The sequence below is a fragment of the Ursus americanus genome, chromosome 19 (assembly GCF_024610735.1).
Source record: "Ursus americanus isolate L20-20 chromosome 19, mUrsAme1.1.p, whole genome shotgun sequence".
Taxonomy (NCBI): Eukaryota; Metazoa; Chordata; class Mammalia; order Carnivora; family Ursidae; genus Ursus; species Ursus americanus.
The window spans coordinates 8,569,138-8,591,079 of record NC_142145.1 but is presented as its reverse complement, the minus strand read 5'-3'; the positions used below and the strand labels follow the sequence as shown (position 1 = coordinate 8,591,079).

General features: G+C 35.6%; 1 protein-coding gene across 20 annotated transcripts in view; it reads left to right on the top strand.

The window, feature by feature from the left end:
- CCDC102B (coiled-coil domain containing 102B) overlaps positions 1–21,942 on the top strand; it is a 282,169-nt gene that overhangs the window by 240,868 nt on the left and 19,359 nt on the right. For 17 of the 20 annotated variants that reach the window (XM_087869749.1, XM_087869751.1, XM_045790248.2 and 14 more), the window contains one exon: positions 18,693–18,902. The exons of the other annotated variants lie outside the window; for them this stretch is intronic. In XM_087869749.1, the coding sequence (XP_087725875.1) occupies positions 18,693–18,902 (210 nt within the window). The remainder of the gene's footprint in view (positions 1–18,692; positions 18,903–21,942) is intronic. 20 annotated transcript variants of the gene reach the window in all.

The following is a 21,942-nucleotide window of genomic DNA, read 5'->3' as shown; positions in this document are numbered from 1 at the left end:
AGGGACATCCATGTAATATAGGTAGGTAGCTTGAGGGTTAGGTCCATCTGTCTGTGTAAATTACTGTTGTCCTCTGCACCTGTTGGGCTGAGCCTCAATAGTATTTTCATTATAGGAAGAATTGCTGTTCAGGCTGCCCAATTTTATAGCTTGATGGATGTGATGATACCCAGACCATGGTGGGCAGCGGCAGATGCACAGTCACTTCCTGTCCCATGGTCAGGACTCATTCTCTGCTGGGAACTGGTTTTAGCATCTGAGGAGCTAGTTTTCAAATAAAAAGTAGGCCACTTCTGGAGATGGCATTGCCGTATTTGAGAGCCCTAGGAGTCTGTTCTGAGACTCCTCTACCGGGGTCTGCCAAAATCTCCATAATACATCCTGATCTATGAGATACTTGAATACTATTGGATTTGCTGGGCCAAGTGGGATGAACGGCAGGGAAGCCTGCACAACATCTTGGAACTGCTGCTCCCTTTCGCGCTAGGTCCCATGGTTGAAGTCTCCCCATAAATGGGTCATAACCTTACTTCGGAGTGCATTATCTCCAGGCTCCAAGGCCAGCCATTCTGCTTCTTAGTGCTATAACTTGTTCCTTACTTTAGAGGTGACGATTCTGCATACCCCAGAAGACTAGGTCCTTAAACATTATATTGGAGTGGTAGGGTCCTTAATCTGTGTGGATGAACGTCCTACTCTCTGACATGCCTGAGTTACTAGGGCACCCAGAGTACTTCCCACTTCTTGTCCATCCGATGTAATTACCATGATATCTTCAATGTAATGGACCAGTGACATATTCTGAAGAACAAGGTCATTTGAGGTCCAGCAAAGATACGACATCCAGAAAGAGAATGTGAGATTGGGTTACCACTTGATTACCTTTAGTTGTCCATCATCACCCACCATTCATCTGCTGTTTCTCAGGGCTCTGCAGGTTGATTGTGCCTACATGGCCTTTGAGGCACTCATTTCAGCAATCCCACTGGGATGGGATATTGCTTCAGGGTGTTCAAGTGTATCAAATAAGCTCTTTTCAGGTTTCAAGGTCCCACTGCTTCCCTCTTAGGGCCCTGATTTAGCACAGGAGAATTGTCAAGACTAAGTGTTTTGTCTCCTGTGCAGCTCTTCCATGTAAGATTAATTCCTGGGCCTGGAGACACTCAGTCTGCCCGCTGGATTCAGGAGATAAGAGCTTCTTTAAACACTGTCAGGGACAAATTCTGGCTTTAATAACATTCCCTGATTTGAAAATTGGCTGACCTGAGCCTGTCAGTTATTTTCTTTATGGCTTCTAAGTCATTTAATAAAATCTAGCCAAGTTCAAAATTCATATAATTACTGTTGCCTCTATCTTATTTAACTCTTGAGTAACTACATACAATGTTTCCCGCTCAACTTTATCCTGGTCCAGAGGTGAGATTCATAGTCTGTATCCTGCTACCACCAGATGGGGTCATTGCAGCCATCCTGCTAGTAAGCATTCAAGTACCAGAATCACATCCAGAAGCTTTCTGTTTCAGGGCCGCTATTAGTACAACTTTCTTAATTTGAGTCTTTGAAGAAAATAGTTATATTTTCATCATCTCTACCTTTCAATTTCTTCACCAGAATCAGCCAGATTTATCATTTCCTTTTTAAAAAATATAAGTATCTCTTTAAATTTTGTTTTTGGGACCCATGGATGCACTAATACTTATATTTTGATGTTTGCATTTATTTTTGTACTTAGAGGCAGAGAATTTTTTAATGCAATATGCCTTGGTTCATGACACATTGTCACCCTGGGTCTCTGCAAAGTCCCTCTCTTCTTTGTATTCATTCATTCATTCATTCATTCTTTCATTTTTTATTATCTGTATATCCCCCTCCCATACCCATTCCCTCCATAGACAATTATTGCAGTATGTTCCTATTATTTTTATATGTTCTTGAAAAATGTACACTTTAAACTCTTATAAATGATATTATCAAATACTTGATTCTGTTTGTTAATTTTTTTTTAAGATTTTATTTATCTATTTGACAGAGAGAGAGACAGCCAGCGAGAGAGGGAACACAAGCAGGGGGAGTGGGAGAGGAAGAAGCAGGATCCCAGTGGAGCAGGGAGCCCGATGCGGGGCTCAATCCCATCCTGGGATCACGCCCTGAATCAAAGGCAGATGCTTAACAACTGAGCCACCCAGGCGCCCCTGTTTGTTAGTTTTTAAATTGAACGTTATCTTTTATCTTTTAAGGTTAATCTCTGTCACTTGTGTACTATTTGAACACGAGTTGTATTCATCATAATATTTCTCTCAAATTCTTTAGCGTGTACCACCGAAGATCAAGGGTGTTTTCCTACATAGACCACAATTATCAATCCTAAGAAATTATTAACTATAATATTAAAAATACCCAGTTCATATTCAAATTCCCTCTATTTGTCCAAGGATGTCTTTCCTATCTGCTTGTCTTAATGAAATTGAGTTTATTAATGCATAAGGCGTTATCTTATGTAGTCATCTTTTTATTCTAGAACTGCTGTTCCCATTATTGTCTCATACGTTACTATTTTTAAAAATCAGAGTAGTCCTGTGGCAGAATATACCACATTCTGGAGTTGCCTAACTGTTTGCTAATGGTATTTGTTATTCTTCTCTGTCCTGTAAGTCTTGTGAAGAGGAAGGTAGGTACAGAGCAGGATTTGGTCACCCTCAGCACTGCAGATATGCTGCGGGGTGTTGGAGGACATTTAGCAGGATTCCTGGCCTCTACCCACCAAATGCCAACAGCACCTCTTCAGATGTAGCAACCACAAATGTCTTCAGACTTTGCTAAATGGTGCCTTTGGGTAAAACCACCCTGGTTGAGAACCCCTGATTTACAGGCTATTTCACAGTCAGGTTAAACATTTTTTTTTTTTAGCAAGAATAACACATACTTTAAACATATATTTCTTATGATTCATATAAAGAGAAACATGGTGCCATGTTGTTTTACTATTAGTGATGCTGAACATGATTGCTTGATTAGGGTGTGTACTTCCAACTTTCTCCAGTATAATACTCACTTTGAAATTAGTAAATGATCTTTCAGAAAAGTCTCTGATATCCTAAAAGTACCCTGTTCTCTAAATACCTTTATCGAAGGATTTGGGCACCCATTGAAGACCTTTATCTGAACTGATTATAATTATTATAATTCATAGTTGCGAAAGTTCTAATTCTGCTATCTTTCTACAATTATTTAGCTGGCATTCTTCTGCAAAAAAGAAAAAAGTTTTTAAACATTTTCCTCTTTGTTTTTCTCTCTTTGGGTTATATTAATGACTTACGAATTTAATTTTATTCAACTTGTTATACATTAATATTGTTTTCAGTTTTGATGTTCAAATTGTCCCAGACTTGGGCACTAGGAGTCCTTTTAAGCTGTGTCCTTATGACATTTGTCCATTAATCACTGAGTGATTAACTGTTTTCAGACACAATTATGTTCAGGGTTCATCTTGTACTTTCCTAGCTCTAGGACTGGAGTCAGGGATTTCTCAAAGAGCCATGGTTTATCTTACGGGAAAGATTTGGGTGCTGAACATGTTCATTTCCCTTGCAGTGTAATTGCTCCCACGTCCTTTCAGTAGGCAGAGAGAGAAAACTGCGTTCACATTCATATTTCAAAATTTTCATTTAAATTTAGCATTAAGTATTTATTGCTGACCTTTTCTGCCAAGGTAAAATTTACCGACAATTTAAAGAACAGATATTGAGTGATACTGATCAATGCATCATGAAATATGCAAGCATCTGTATAAAGCACACTCTTCGCAAGATACGGAATATGTCACTCTGAGAAGTTTTCAAGTTTACTAATGCTCCTTCCCAATTTCCCACCTTAGAGGTACCATAAATTTTGCCCATTCTAGAATTTCATATAAATGGAAACATACCATAAATACTTGATTGCACCAGCTGCCTTTTCCTCATCAATATCATATTCTGTTTCATACGTGGTTTTTCATGTATCAATAGTATGTTCCTCTTTATTTAGTAATAATACTTCATTGTATGAATAGACTGAAAATTGTTCATTCTCCTGTTGCTGGATACTTTTTTTTGCAGATTTTGACCATAATGAATACAACTTTTAATATATTTTAATTTATGTTTCATGGTCATGTTTTTATTAATCTTGGGAGTGGAATTTATTTCTCTAGGAGTGGAATTGCTGGTTCATAGTGTAGGTATAAACCTATTTTTTTTTTAAGATTTTATTTATTTACTTGGCAGAGAGAGAGGCAGCGAGAGAGGGAACACAAGCAGGGGGAGTGGGAGAGGGAAAAGCAGGCTTCCCGCTGAGCAGGGAGCCGAATGCCAGCTCGATCCCAGAGCGCTGGGATCATGACCTGAGCCGAAGGCAGACGCCTAAGGACTGAGCCACCCAGGCACCCCGGTATAAGCCTATTTTTTTTTAGAAAACTACCAAACCATTTCCACTGTGAGTGTCTCATTTTCTTAATTTCTTATTTGTTATCTCTTTTCTTTTTAAAATTTTGTTTCTTTTCTAATAATGTTAATATATAAAATTATTTGCTTTGTCTTACAACATACATAAAATTGTTACAAACTCACAACATCAGTACTTTGACCCATAATAATCCTCTTGAATGTTGTTCAAGATTTCCATGCAGTCCTTAAATGTTCTGAGAATATATCCCACTGGATATTGAATGAGAGTTTTGTGTTCAATATCACTTGAAAGACTATATTCTGGATTATGTAATCAATATGATACACAGTTTGCTAGTTCACATGTATCCAATACTATGGTTTACATTTTTTTTCTCTTTTTGCTTTAATATAATTCATGCTGGAGTGTGGTATTATTATAGTTTTTCTTTGTCATGGTCGTGGTTTTATGAGGAGTATTTATCCACAGTTGAAAGGTTTTTTTTTTCTATCCATATGTTGCAAATGCAAGATTTTGTTCTTTTTTATGGCTGAATAATATTCCATTGTGTGTATATACCACCACTTATTTATTTATTCGTCTGTTGATGGATACCTGGACTGCTTCTGTAGTTTGGCTATTGTAAATAATGCCGCAGTAAACATAGGGGAGCATGTATCCTTTTGAATTACTATTTTCATATTCTTTGGGTAAATACCCAGTAGTGCAATTACTGGATCATAGGGTAGTTCTATTTTTAATTTTTTGAGGAACCTCCATACTGTTTTCTACAGTGTCTGCACCAATTTGCATTACCACCAACAGCGCATGAGGGTTCCTTCTTTTCCCACATCCTCACCAATACTTGTTTTTTCTTGTGGGTTTGTTCTTGTTTTTGTTTTTAGCCATTCTGACAGGTGTGAGGTGATATCTCACTGTGGTTTTTGACTTGCATTTCCCTGGTGATGAGTGGCTTTAAGCTTCTTTTCATGTGTCTGTTGGCCATCTGTATGTCTCCTTTAAAGAAATGTCTGTTTATGTCTTCTGCCCATTTTTAAATTGGATTATTTGGTTTTTAGCAGTTGAAAGGTTTTGATTCTTATTTTATTTTCTGCTTTTAGTAGTTTTGTGTGGATACTGCATTCCTTTTTCTGTTTGTGGTAAAGTGGGTAGGATTTTCCTAGACAAGCAAGAATAAATAATGATAGATGGTTTTATGGGAAAAGGTGCAGTAATGACGAGTGTGGGTTGTCTACTTAATTTCTTAATTCTAGAGTTCTCCCTTTGGTTGATATACTGAAAAGACCGGAGTTTTGAGGGGGTTTTTTGTTTTGTTTTTTTTTTTAAGATTTTATTTATTTATTTATTTATTTATTTATTTATTTATTTATTTGACAGAGCAAGAGAGCACAAGCAGGGGGAACAGTAGAGGGAGAGGGAGAAGCAGCCAGGTGTGTGGGTTCCCCCCCCCCCCCCCCGCTGTGCAGGGGGCTCTATGCCAGGCTAGATCCCAGGACCCTGGGTTCATGACCTGAGCCGGAGTTTTTTGTTTATTTTTAATTAAAGCTTTTAGGTAGAGGAATGCAGATTAATCTGTATTCTGATTCTTGTATAGGGGTCTTAATAAAAACTTCTTACTTTCCAATTTTTCATTACCTGGAAATAGCCAAATGACACCCCCACTTTCAAGGGTATAGTTCTCCCATAAGTGGTCCTACCTCAGGACAGAAAGCTATTATCTCTTATACCTTCTAAGCTCCTTTCTTACATTTTTTACAGTAGCTAGTATTCTGGTCCTCCAGGTCTGAGATTTGCTCTCAGGATCTCCCTGTGGAGGGTGATGTGACTTCCCCTGCAGGGATTCCACCCTATCCCATGTTCCCTCTTATGCATAATTCTCTGACTCTGCTCCTGCATTGCTCCAGAGGGGACTCTGCTGCTCTTGGATATATATTTTAACTCTTACATGTGAATCAAGGTTTCTACTAAACTAAGTCTGTTAATTATATTTGCAGAATGACTGATTTTATTTTTTCTCACTGTTGATTTTTGGAGGCTATGTGGAGAGAGAGAGATTTAGTCTGTGGTCGTGTTCTAAACTGTGTGATTCCCAAAAGACACTATTGTTTGACCACGTGTGGTCATTTATTATAGCATTGATTACAGAAAATAACTTTAAGAAACTTGTTTATTTGGATATTAGAAAATAGACATTTCATGGGCCAAAGAAAGATATTTAATGGAATATAAGACTAAAGATAAAAGCACTGAAATCTTGAGGGATGCTGCAAAATTCAGGGATATTTATAACATCAGTGACTATATTAGGAAACAGTTATGTCTACCATGGGATGGTGACTCTCAGATCTCAATTACAGGGAGTGTAATTAACCTAGAACTCCAGCTGCTGTACTCTGAAATCCAGGTGGTAAGATCACGCTTCCCACAGGCTACTCCCAACAGAGGGCAACCTCCTTGTTTCTGGGAGATGTGACCTTCTCACTAGTGACTTTGACTAAGAGCTCCTCCGTGGCCTCACCTAACTGTCCTTGGACCACACTGACATCTAAGATGATATCATCCAATCTTCTCTCCTTCCCTCTCTCTCCCCCCGCAAATCTGAGTCAGCCCTGATTGCAGTAATGCTGCCCCTGCCTCTACTGACTCCCCTTCATTTTCTCTCATACTCATTCTTCCTAATAAAGACATTGCTTTTTAAGTCCCATTGTACAGCTACTTCTTGGAGTACCTAGAGTAACAGAGTAACAACGACCAAAAAATCAGCGCTCTGATTTCTAGCAGAAAAAATAACAATGGGTGTAGAAAGAAGGAAAGATGGTATTAGGAATTAATAATATATTTAAAAAGCATAATAGAGATAGTCAACAAAGCCAGAAGTTGGTTCTTCAAAAAAAAAAAAAAGAGAAAGAAAGAAAGAGAAACTAAAATGAAATTTAAAATTAATCAAGAGCCATAATTAGAAAAAGCTAGTAATTAAAAAGGGACACAGCTTTAGAGCAAAGATACACAAAGATAGGGAAACACTATGAAGGCATGATGGTAATAAAAATAAAATTGTACAAGAAATAAATTATTGACCAGAGAAATACAGCTTTACCCAGTATGATTCTTGAAATAGAAATAGAAAGCCTAAATGGATTTATAACATTATATAAACTTAATTAAAAATTAATAAATTAAAACTCGTCCTACATTAAAACTCTAGCATCAAACTGCCTTATGGTTACATTCTACCATTCAAAGTAAATAATTCGAATTTTATAGAACATAATCCAGAGGAGAAATAGAGGGAAAACTTTCCAACTTTTTCCACTGTGTTAGTTTAATGCTAATGTTGCATCTAGACAAGGATAATATAAGAAAGGAAAATAACAGACATTCTCACACATAAATATAGTGGCAAAAATATTAACCAAATAGAAGTAGTCTTAATCTCATAGTGAATAAAAACAATTGATTTGTCACAGGAATGGAAGGTATGTTATACCATTAGATCATCTGTTATGTAAATCAGCACATTAAACATACTGAAAGAAAAAATTATGTGGTTATCTCAAAGTTCACATAAAAACAGTTACTACAGCTTATTTCATGATTTTACGGAAAAACACTTTAGCACAGTAGGAATCAAAGTGGACTTTCACCACTTGATGGAGTAGCAAAATTTTAGAGCAAATATTTTATTTAATGATGGACTACACCTTTTATTTTTTTTAGGGAGACAACAAGGGAGCACGAGCACTCTGGGAGCCTGGGGTGGGGAGGGGCAGAGGGATTGGGAGAGAGAAAGAATCTTAGGCAGGCTCCATGCCACTGTGGAGCCAATGCAGGGCTCAATCTCACGACCCTGAGATCATGACCTGAGCCAAAATCAAGAGTCGGACGCTTAACCCCACTGAGCCACCCAGCCGTACCCCTGCTATCACTTTCTTAATTTAAGATTCTACTCCAGATGCCAGACAGTTCAACAAAAGAAGAAAAATAAATTATAAGAATTGGAAAGACACAAAATTGTAATTAAGTATCACAGATGATATAATTATCTATTTAGAAAATACAAAGTAGCCTACAAAACATAAATCACAAGAGTTTAGAGATACTGCTAGGTATAAAATCAATTAAATATGTATACACCAGCAAAAATTTATATTTATATACATAATATTTGTATATAATGTATAATAAATAGAGCAGTATTTGTGCAATGATTGTAGACCAAAGAAATAGAGTAAGAGAGACCAGAATCAGAGCCACACACATCTGGACAGTTGATCTGTCAACAGATTTGTCACTGCATGCAGTAATGAATAGAGGAGTCAGTAAAACGTGCTGGCTTCAGACTGAAGATGAATGGAAGGAATTAATTTGCCTCATTATAATATTAATCTTTTAAATGAACACTGTAGCTTTAATGTGAAGAAAAGATGGTGTAATTCTGACTTGATCAATAAGACAAACTAATTTTTATTATTCAGTATGTTTTTTTAAAGAATTCACCAATGTATCTCTTTTGTCAAATTTCCCCCCAAATCAGATATTAAAAAGCAGCAAGCATATTTAAAACATGAACATGTCATACCAAGTCATTCTCGATGTAAAGTGGTGATTTAGGAGATGCTCATAAATACATGACACTATTTCATTTTTACATCGTTGTCCTTTTCTACTATTTTCTCCTGTAAATTATATATATACTTTTTTCTCCGTCACAGCTCAGTGTTAATAATTAAAGTTAACTTTCTAATTTATGTGAACTATCAGAGTATATGCAATTCATCGATATACCTTGTAGGTAAAATGATAACTGAGAACTATCAAAATCTCTGAGAAGACTTTTTGGCAAATTTTTTTTTTTTTTTTTTTTTTTTTTTTTTTTTTTTTTTTAAAGAGCGAGCAGGACCAGGGATGGAGGGGCAGGAGGGATAGAGAAAATCTCAAGCAGTCTCCATGCTCAGCACCCGAAAGAGAGTTCAGTCTCAGGACCCAGAGGTCATGACCTGAGCCGAAACCCAAGAGTTGGATGCTTAAACAACTGAGCCACTGAGGCGCCCCTGTTTGCCTAAATTTACTTTTAGGAGAGATTTTGAAAATAAAGAAGGTCTACCTTTCACAGCTTGCTTAATTTTATCTTTCTTACAATGTATTTATTTTCCTAATGCAGATCTTGCTAAGGATTGTGTGTTGACATAACTTTTCTTAGTAATAGAGTACACGTGAGGATGTAATTAACCCATGGCAAAATTAAGTCCCATTAGACACCTTATATAAACCTCTGGTCCCTATCCTTATCGGAACAAGATCCACATTTTAAACCCTCTATTCTGTTTCACTTCTCGAGTTTTGGAAGTGTTGCTTCTGTAAAGTTCATGCCTGATCAAGTTTGTAAGAAATCCACTGCAGCATATCAAAACTTGGCAGGAGAGGTGCAGAAAAGCATCTTTTCACTGTTTTGTTTTTCAGTTATGGCTTTTCTCTGGCTCTCTAGGACATTCTCATAAAACAGTTTTCTATGTTTAACATAACAACAGTGTTGTCTGTTCACATTTTTAAATCTTAACAGTTGCTAGGATATTCATGGATGATTATTACATATCTACATCATTTTTCAATGATTCTGCATTGAAATGGAGAAAATATTTGTGTGTGAAATTCTGGATCCAAAATACCCATTTAGAGTTTTTACTTGAGAAATCTGTAAGTTTTCTCTGCCAGAGTATAAGTAAAGTCTTTATAAATGTATTTTCCTTGTCATTCTAATATATATTGGCTTATTTATACATAGATGTAGTGTTCTTTTGTAATTTGCTTGCATTGCTTTTGATTCATGTTCGAAAGAGATATTTATTTTTGCCTCCTTTTTTATTGAAGTATAATTAACATATATTGTTTTTTTAGTGTCAGGTGTATAATATAATGATTCAACAGTTCTATACATTACTCAGTGCTCATCACAGTAAGTGTTCTCTTAATCCCCTTTATCTGTTTCACCCATCCTCCCACCAACCTCCCCTCTGGCAACCACCAGTTTGTTCTCTATATTTAAAAATCTGTTTTTTGTTTTTGGGGGTTTTTTGGTCTCTTTTTCCTTTGTTATTTCATTTGTTCTGTTTCTTAAATTCCACATATGAGTGAAATCATATGGTATTTGTCTTTCTTTGGCTGACTTATTTTACTTAGCATGATACCCTCTAGCTCCATCCGTGTTGTTGCAAAGGTCAAGATCTCATTCATTTTTATGGCTGAATAATATTCCATTATATATGTGTGTGTGTGTGTGTGTGTGTGTGTGTGTGTGTGTGTGTATCTCTCACATCTTCTTTATCCATTCATCTATTGATGGACACTTGGGTTGCTTTTATATCCTGACTATTGTAAATAATGCTCCAGTAAACATAAGGATGCATATATCTTTTCAAATTTGTGCTTTTATTTCCTTTGGGTAAATACCCAGTAGTGGAATTACTGGGTGACATGGTAATTCTATTTTTAATTTCTTAAGGAGTCTCCTTACTGTTTTCCGCAGTGTCTTCGCCTGTTTGCGTTCCCACCAATAGTACATGAAGGTTCTTTTTTCTCTGGCTATCCTCTTTTTTTTAACAAAAAATTAACCAAAAAAATGTTAATTTGTACTTTATTAAAATGTATCACTTTTGCTATAAAGACACTATTAAGATATTTAAAACACAAGCCAAAGATTAGTAAGACATATTTGCAAAATACATATCTGATAAAGGGTGAATATCCAAAATATGAAAAGGTCTCTTGTTTAAAAAACATTTTTATTAAGCTTTATTTTCTGAAGAAGTTTTAGAGTCACCACAAAATTGAGGGTAAAATACAAGAGATTTATACCTCCTACCCACAAATGCGCAGCCTCCCCCATTATCAAATCTCTCACAGAGAGGCGCACTGGAATGACTGATGAACTACACTGACCCAGCATTATCACCCCAGTCCATAGTTTACATTAAGGTTCAGTATTGGGTTATACATTATATAGATTTGGACAAATATATAATGTATCCATCATTGTGGTATCATATACAATATTTTCACTGCCCTAAAAATCCTCTGTGCTCCATCTGTTTATTCTTCCCTTTCTTCAGCCTCTCCTTTTACCCCCTTCAACTTCTAAGAAACACTAATATTTTTCAGTGTCTCTATAATTTTTCTTTTTCCAGAATGCCATATAGTTGGAATCCTACAGTATGAAGTCTTTTCAGATTGGCTTTGTAGTAATATACATTTAAGATTCCTTCATGTCTTTTTATGTTTTGAAAGCTCGTTTCTTTTTTTGGGGCTTCATTATATTCCATTGTCTGGCCATCCTTCAATTTATCCCTTCTCCTATTCAAGTTTTGTCAATTAGGCATAAAGCTGCAATAAACATCCTAGTGTGGGTTTGGGGAGTTTTTTATTTTTATTTTGTTATTTTTTAAATTTTTTGTGCAGTTTTCTGTGTGGATGTACTTTTCAACTCCTTTGGGCAAATACCAAGGAGCATGATCGCCAGATAGTAAGATAAGAATATGTTTAGTTTTGTAAGAAACCACCAAACCGTCTTTCAAAGTGGCCATATTCTTTTGCATTCCCACCAGCAATGCAGGACAGTTCCTATGGCTCCACAATCTCACCAACGTTTGGTGTTGTCAGTGTTCTGGATTTTCACCATTCTAATAGGTGTGTACTCTTATCCCATTGTTTTAATTTGCATTTTCCTGATGTGATGTGTATGATGTGAAGCATCTTTTCCTATATTATTTCACATCTGTATATCTTCTTGGTAAGATCTCTGTTATCTGTAGATCTTGGGCCCATTATCAAATGGGTTGTTTTCTACTGTTGAATTTAAAGAATTCTTTGTGTATTTTGGATAACAGTCCTTTATCAGATATGGTTTTTCCAAATAGTTTCTTTCAGTCTTAGGCTTGTCTTCCCATTCTCGTGACATTGTTTTTCACAGAGCAGAAGTTTTTAATTTTAATGGTCTAGTTTATTAATTATTTCTTTCATGAATCATGCCGTTGGCTATGTGTCTAAAAAGCCATCACCAAATCCATGGTCATCTAAATTTTCTCCTGTGCTATATGTTTTCTGTGAAATTTTGGAGTTTTGTGTTTTACATCTGGTTTGTGATACATTTTGAGTTAATTTTTTTAAGGGTGTAGTGTCTGTATCTAGATTATTTCTTTTGCATGTGGTTCCCTCTTCTTTAATTTAACTTTGGCACGCATTTTATTTCAAATAAGTTCTGGGGCTCTTTACTTTTAGAAATTCTCCAAAGATTTAAAATGAAATTAAAGTAACTAAAATACATGTGACATTGCACATTACTAAAACCATTTATTGTGCTCTTGACTTTTGGTAAAAGAGGATGTGAGCTATCACTGAGCTGTATTTAACTGTGGACAGGTGGGAAGTAGATTTTAATTTAGGAGAGAGTTTGTCCAATTCTTATTTATGACTTTCAGACTTAGAGAAAGAATGTTAAAAGACCCCAGGGTGGGATAACATCAGTAATATGCATACTGCATTAGGTTTTTTAATGTGAGTCTGCAGAATTGCTTTTCTTTTGAATTAATCTTCTGGTAGAGAAAGATGAAACAAGGCTCAAAACCCCAAAATACATCAAAAGAAAACATACTTTTGCTGTAATGTACTATTATGGATTCGAAATATGGTGGGTGCTATTGCAAAGGGATATACGTATGTTAGCAGCTGTTGGCATGGTATGGATATAATGAGCTCAGGATTGGAATCAGCGAGGAACTTTAGAAGAACCATAGCTTGAGTTCTTTGCGTACCTTGAGAATTACTTCTACTCTTAAGGACCCCAGTTTCCTCATGGCAGGAAGTACAAATTTACAGGATTATTGGAAGGATAAGAAATAACCTATATAGCTCTTTACCAGAAAAATATATTACCCTCAGTAAAAGAGCAATAATCTCATATTGCTAGGAAATAGCAAGCTTCCTGCCTTTTACCTCTTACTTCCAAAATCACAGTTTGTAATGTGATTTTATGGCTGACTTGTCTGAAATGAAAATTCTGAATATTTGCAAATATATTATTGGAATATCCACATGGTTTTGGGTGACTCCTCACTATCCTGCAGAATGCCACATAGTACATTCTGTTGAGGGTTTTCTCAGTTGACAACGTCCATTTACAAAATGACTATCATCTGGATAAAATATAAAAAAATTAATATACTGTTTTCATCTGTCATTATCTGATTTGGCTGTTGATATTCTTTTTCCTTATTTTTTTATTTTTTAAAAAAGATTTTTCTTTTATTTTTTTGAGAGAGAGAGAGAACAAGCAATGGGGAGGGGCAGAGGGAGGGAGAGAGAAACAGACTCCCCATTCAGCAGGAAGCCTGATGTGGGGCCCAATCCCAGAAGGCTGACGCTCAAGTGACTGAGCCACCCAGGCATCCCTGTTTTTTCCTTTAGGAAACAAATTTATTGCATGAAACATTTGAGTTTGGAATAAATATTTCCCCTAAATAATATAATTTCTGCCTCATAAGATTAGGCTGTAGGGAATATTTTCTATATTTTACAAGCGAAAAATGGAGTCTTTCAAGATAAAGAGAATTGGGACTCAGCTGTAGGTCATTTGACTGGAAGTCTTCTCTCTGTATCACTGCATTCACGTTCCATGAAATGCAGCGGAGCTATGCCGAGAGCTATGAGTTAAGAATAAATCTGAGAAATCCTACTGGTGTTGGGTACGGTAAGCTAAGTAACTGGCTCTTCTAGAATGCTTTCTTAATTTTGCTTTGTGTCTCATTGTAATTGAAATCTGGGAAGGCTGTTTCCTAGAAATACAATTGTGTACTTTCTCCTTCCTCCAGCAGTACTTACTGATCACTTACATAGCATGTGTCAGGTCCAGGCTGATGAACAAAATGGCATGGCTCTGGATTCATAAACTTACATTCTGGTTATTATATTGATTAGAATCTTGGATGTCCTTTCAATAGTATTAAGCAACAATAACATCAAGTGAATAGATGAAGATGTTTAGAAATGACCCCATAATTCTAACTTTAGGAATAATCACAGTATTACATTTTCCACGAGCAACTCAGATGATTCTTATGTTCACACTTACTTTCAAAAACCACTGCCTGCTTGTCTAGATTTCGTATCATACTCTAACCCACACCTAATCTTTCATGATAGAACTCTTGGCTCTTGTAATGTTCAACCCTATTTCCTGCTTCCTTTACTGGAACATTCTTGCCTTGTTCTGCCTCTTGACTTCTTAAACTTCAGATTTCAGCTTACATATTATTTCTTCAAATGACCTCTGATTGCCTAATTAATTGCAGGCCTTTCTTATAGCATTCAGGGGGTTTCATCCCTCATGAGTCTCTGCCCGATGTATACCTATATATTTATTTATATTTTGTCAATAGAACATTTGGTGTCTCTTATGTAAGAGATACTAAATAGTATTTGTTAAACACCTGAATAGTTGTTTGGGTGTTTACATATTTTTCTCAATGTTTATTTTTTTTAATATTTTACTTATTTATTTGACAGAGGGAGAGACAGAGAGAATACAAGCAGGGGGCGTAGCAGGCAGAGGGAGAAGGAGAAGCAGGCTCCCCGCAGAGCAGGCGGAGCCTGATGCGGGGCTTGACCTGAGCCAAAGGCAGACGCTTAACGACTGAGCCACCCAAGCCCCCTATTCTCAATGTTTAATATGCATAACATTGGAAATCATTAAATCAACAAATATTTTACCAATTACTCTTAAGAGAATGTATTTTTACATTAAAAATTCTAGAAAACACTTTTTCAGTAGTTCCCATATTACCTGAAATTTATTTAACAATCGTACCCACTATTAGTTAAAATTCATAGTATATTAGATTTAGAATGAAAATATTTTAGGATTTTCTCTTGATCACTAAAAGCAAATCAATGGACTTCCATTTCAATTTGATATAATTATTAGAATTGCTTACAATAAATTCTGAAAGCTTAAAATAGTACCTGATTTTTACTTTTTAACTTGCATTCAGTTGAATGCCTTTTAAGATTTATTTATTTTGGAGAGAGAGAGAGAGAGAGACAGCACAAGCCGGTGGAAGGACAGAGGGAGAGAGCATATGGAGCAGACTCCCCACTGAGTGTGAAGCCCAAGGCGGCTCGATCTCACAACCCTGAGATCATGACCTGAACCGAAATCAAGAGTCCGAGGATTAACTGACTGAGCCACCCAAGCACCTCTCAGTTGAATGGCTTTTAATGTAATAGGTTTTCATGTGATTCTTAGAAAAGAATAATCTGATAAGAAAAAATTTTGTAAAATGAAAACAAAACTGTGTATAGTATTTATGATGTTCAAATTTCTATAGAATCTTTACTTTTTTACTGTGTGTTGTATACATAAATTTATGAAATAATTGCTGTGTCAATAACCTGCAAATAATCAGACATCATTATTTAAGATTTGTTGTTACAACTGAGAAAATCATTCCTTTATTTTGTTTTAAGGATTTGGAGTTTATTCATTCAAACCATCTGTTACTTATATAAAACCTGAGTTCTACCTGAAATCTGTTATCAGGTATAAAATTGACTTTAGTAATTTCTTTTAAATGCCTACAATTTCACAAAGCCTTGACATAACATATTTGTCCTTGGCCAGAAACACATATATTTTCCTAAAATTAATTTTTCATCACCAAGTTAATGACTTTTTGTTATAGCTTTATTATTTTCAATCTGGTAAGTGATGTGATGATAGTCAAAAAGTTTAAGCATTAATCTTAATAATTAAAAAAATGACATGTTGGTAATTGGATTTTGAAATACTGTTTTCACCTTGTATCCCCAACTAGATACCCCACATGTTAAACCACATCATCTAAAACTTGATCCCTGGGGTGCCTGGGTTGCTCATTCAGTTGAGTGTCCGAGTTGATTTCAGCTCAGGTCATGATCTCTCATGGTCCTGGGATGGAGCTGGTATCAGACTCCTCGATCAGCAGAGATGCTCTCTCTCCCTCTGTCCCTCCTCCCCCACTCGCATGCACAATCTCTCTCTCTCTCTCTCTCTCTCAAATAAATCTTCAAAAATAAAATAAAATTGGATCCCTTAGTTTATTACATTTAATTGATAAACAAGCTCTAGTCCCAAGAATATAATTTTTGTTTCCTGTTTTTTAGAAGCCAGAGCCTCTCTTAGATTTGGGAACAGAATATTTTCTACAATAATGGTGCAATTTTATGTATATGCAAAAGCAGATTTTAGAAATTTTTTAACTAAAATCCGCTTCAAAAGATATTTTGAAGGCTAACATTTTTCTTTTAAAGTCTAACATTTTTAAAGTTGATTTTGATTAAGTTGATTTCTCTTTTAGAATTTAAAATCTCATGAAAATTACTTTATGATAGTCTAATGCTAATCAATACTTTGCAGTCAAGCTATTTGAAACTAACAATATAAAAATAAATAAATTCAATTTTTATCCTTTACAGTTTCAAAATGTCTCCTATTTTAATCATGTTACATAATTTGCAAGGCATTTTGAATAACTGATTTCATTAGTCCTTATAATTCCGCATATGTGGTGGGTCTGGTGTTCTCATCTTAATTTTATTTAAAAACAGGAACAGAAAGAAGAGATGTTTCAGAGTCAGCCAGTGAGAAAGTGACAGAATCAGGACTAGGTTCCAGTTGTTTTTCTACTGCAAAGAATGACTTCACCATACAAAGTTATGCTATAAAACTACTTCGACATTTGGATATACATATGCCCAAATATGTGGGAGAAATACCTATATAATTGTTTTTCCCAAATTATATTACCAGTGTTTCTTCCCTAGGTAGAATATTGCTATTCAAAGTGTTTTCTTCTCAATTTAATTAATTTTACTTTTCACAAACCCTGTCACATTGGGGAATAAATTGCATATATTGGGGAGATGAAGTTACCAGACTGAACTTACCCACAGAATCAATGGTGAAATCAAGATTAGAATTCAGAGCTCATGATTAGAATTTAGAGCTGAAAGAGCTACTAATCATTTCTACTTAACGATACCCAGAACAAGAAAAAAAAAATCATAACAGGCAAACGTAATTCAACCTCACTATAATAATGAGCAACCATTTAAACATAATAAAACTGCATAAGAGAAACACATTTGATATTGCCTCTTTAAAATCTAAATATAAAAATGTTAAAATAACAAAAACTGACTGACCAAAGAAGACATTAAAATTACCCTAAATCCATCAAATCAAAACTTCTAGAGGTGGGTTCTGGTCACTGGTAATTATAAACATCTCTTCAAGAGAATCTCATGTGCAGCCTTGATTGGGAACCATGGGATGAAAGCAGAGGTAAGCAAACGTTCTGTAAGGGGCTAGAGAGTAAATAATTGAGGCTTTGCTAGCTGTATGGTTTCTGTCCCAGCCGCTCAACTCTGCCATTGTTAGTGTGAAAACAATCATAAGCAAGGTGTAAACCAATGAATGCGGCTGCATTCCGATACAACTATGTTTGTGACAGTGAAATTTGAATTTTATATAACATTAATGTGTCTGAAATAGTATTCTTTTATAAAATTTTTTCAACTACTAAAAAAAGAAAACCTTTATTATGGAATATACTAAAATAGATGGGTCAGATTTGGCCCCCTGGCCATGGTGGCCAACCTCTATTCCCTGGAAATCCAATTAACCACTCACTCGGTGTGTTTGACTGTATTTTATAGTACTCTAATTATGGAATTTATAATATTCTGTTACATTCACTTGTCTTTGTTCTCAGTGACCAGCATAATATATGGAACTTGAAAGGTATAGTAAGGAAATAAGTAAATGAGTGAATGAATACATGAGCTATATCCATGCAACCAGAATTGCCAAAGAAATTATTTTGTGCCTTCTCAGTCGATAAATGTTCATCATTTAAGTGCCGATTGTTGGCAGAATACCACTGTTATTCACTTGACATATTTACTTGACAAATATGGTCTGTCTGGTTCTAGACATAGTCTCGTGAACCAAGAGGAAAGCTATATTTAACTAGGGCATGGCCTGGTTTTAGGACCTTTGTGTTGTTTGCAACTTTCCAGACAAATATGGTTTTCTTTTTTAAAAGTATAGAAATGCACGTATCTGTGAACCTTTCTTAGTGGGGGCTTTTTTGCTGGGTGCCTTGCCTTTTGGCAAGTACAAGTGCTACATGTTGCCTCTTTGTGTTTCCTGTGTTTAGCTAGAAAGATTGCAGGCTGAAAATATCTCAGAGTGGGACAAGAGGGAAATACTTGAAACAGAAAAACAAGGACTGGAAAAAGAAAATAGAAGGCTAAGGGCCCAGGTGAAAGAAATGGAAGAGCTCCTGGATGGGAAAAATGGATTCAGTGCAAACTCTCAAGACCCTGATTTCAAGACATCGCAGATTGAACCACAGGGACAAAACAAGGTATGGGTGCTCCTTAGAAGCAATGTTCTCACTCACTGTATGTGCCTCCTTGAAGCTTGGTAGATGCTGCCTTCCCTTTTACCCACCTCCAAACCTGAATATTTCCTTTTGTGCTATTTAACATCTGGTCTCTTGCTCTCTTTCTCATTGTAAGGTAGAATAACATTGTTCATGAATATGAACACAGAGTGTAACAAATTTTGTATGACAATGTTAGAATAGGACAAATCTGACAGTTTCAAGCTTTTCCAAAAGGAAGAAAAAAGTAAAGGGATGGGCCTTTGTGTTTTTTGTTTCCTTTTATACATTTGTCTCAGTATTTTTCAAGCAATTGATCTTATTTCTCAATAAGTAAATTTCTCCATTAGTTTGAGCAGCTGTGTAATAAGCATTTGTCAGTAGTGATAGTATCTGCATAAACATTTCAATTTAGCTGAAGTTTACTCTCCTCTGGTTCTTTTTTAGTTTCAGAAAAATTATTTTGGAGTCAATTTAATGCATCATGTTGCAAATAGCTTTTATAGCCTATAGCATAAATATTAAAACTAGAATTAAATTCAACATCTGACTTTGAGAACTTCAGGTTTTTGGAATTGTTTTGTCCTAAAGCCAATAGACATAATTCCTGCTATAGATGGGATTTTTTTAAATAAATAGTTTTTAGATTTAAAAAATAATCTCTTAATGGCAGCTGCAATTTGTGTGTTTTAGTGTCAACATGCTGCAAAACATTTGCATCTTGTTTCTATTTCTTCCATTAGAGTACCTTTAGTATCTTAACGCACAATTCTGTTATTTCACTCAATGTCTTTAAAAGTGAATTAAAAGTGAGTTTGATAAGTTCATATTTTTAATTATATAAGTAGTTCATACTCATATGAGCTCTAAAACCTAAGTGGCCAGAAAAATTGAATTCCATATCACTTTTCCTTATTCTTTGTGATTCTAGGGATTAATTGCAAATGCAAGATTAAATTGCCTTGGAGTTCTGTGACTTGGCAGTGCAGATATCTAAAGTGAAATGTTATAGTCAGTAATCATAATTTTCATTATATGGATTCAGAAACCAGTCATAATAGTGTATTTGATTCTGACATATACAACTGATAAATCTGCAGAGATGATTTGTGCAGATTTCTGCTTGTGAATTTGATCATCAAAATGCCGGTTTGCATTTGACTCACTTGAACAGAACAAGCCTTTATATTATACTTTGTGTCAGTCACTGCTGTAGAAACTGGGTGATGTGAAGATTAGTGACATTATCCCTGCCCAGCCTAGGCTTAAAATCTATATAGGGAGATAAACACATAAATTATTATCAGTAGTATATCATGATGATTGCTGATAAAGTAGAATGGGAATACAGAGGAAGTAATTCATTCTATTTCATTTTGATTCCTATCTAGTTACATCACCATGTTATAAAGTATGTCAGTTAGGAAATATGAGGGTTGATTGGGGACTGCTTGGAACTGGCATACACGTCAGTTGGCGTGTCCTGTCAACAGGGCACAGAGTCCAGACCTGAGCTCTTTGGGACAAGTGTAGTTCTTCAGCTTAGAAATAAACAGAACTTGGAAACTGAAGATTCTGAAAGGTCTGACCACGGTGGGTGTGGTCATCAGTCAGAAAACTATTTCTTAACTATATATTCTCTCCAGGAAGAGGTGTTGATGATTCTTACACTCTTCATTAAGAATTCAGACTCACTGCTTGAACCAAAATAATTACTTACCATAGAGCAGCTGCAGGTCAAAATCCTTGGTGCCACAGAGATCCCCACTGGGGTCAAGATTCAAATGTCCCCAAATGCCAAATAAAAGCTGTATATAAAACATGCCTAAGTCCAGAGAATACTGTAGATTTTATTATAACATGAAGTCAAATTGTAATTTTAACATTATTTTAATAAAAACTAATTTATATGTATATAAATTATGCATGGAGTATCATATAGGAGTATCATGTGTACGTAGGTATATAATTACCATATAGAAGCACAATAAATGCGAATATAATTTCTGTGTATCAGTGACACTGGAAAGATGTGCTGACATGTGACAAAACAGTAACCACTCAATTATCAGTCTCTAAAAGAGGTGTAAAGTCTCTTATTACATTATCTTTTTATCTAATCACATTTAACAAGTGTCTGTGACAGACACAAAATTGCCTGCTAGTCACAGAAATCTCCAAATCAATAAATTGTGTTAATTTCTTGACCTTTAACATTCTCACTGTTCAGTGATTTATTTTAAGAATTTATTCTTACTTATACAAGAGGGGAAGAATTTCTCATATATATTTGAAATACATAGTGCTATATTTTGCATATATTTTTGCATTTTTGGCTTTAGTATTATAGGGAATAAATTTTTAAAGAAAGTATCTTTTCATTTTATTTTATTTTTTTTAAAGATTTTATTTACTTATTTGACACAGAGAGAGAGAGCACAAGCAGTGGGAGCAGCAAACAAAGGGAGAGGGAGATGCAGGCCCTCCGCTGAGCAAGGAGCCCGATGCGGGGCTTGATCCCAGGACCGTGGGATCATGACCTGAACTGAAGGCAGATACTTAACCAACGGAGCCACCCAGGCGCCCCTATCTTTTCATTTTAAATGACACTATTGGGGCACCTGGGTGGCTCCGTTGGTTAAGGGTCTACCTTTGGCTCAGGTCACGATCTCGGGGTCCTGGGATGGAGCCCTGCATCAGGCTGCCTGTGGAGTCTCTTCTCCATTTGCACCCCCCACCCACTCCACCCCTCCCTGCACACACTCTCTCTCTTAAATAAATAAAATATTAAAAAAATAAAATAAGTTGTGCTGTAAATTTAAAGACAAAGATTCTCCTTAACACAAGTATTTCATGACATGAATCTCCATCTTGTGGTTGTTTTATGTCCTATGTTGAGGCTCTGTGTGCATCAATCTTTTACAATTAAAAAAACCCAGCAGTACACCTGAACTTTTAATGACTAGATTGGAGAATTACTAATCAGTACGAACATTTGAGAGGTGAGACCATGCCTACAAGA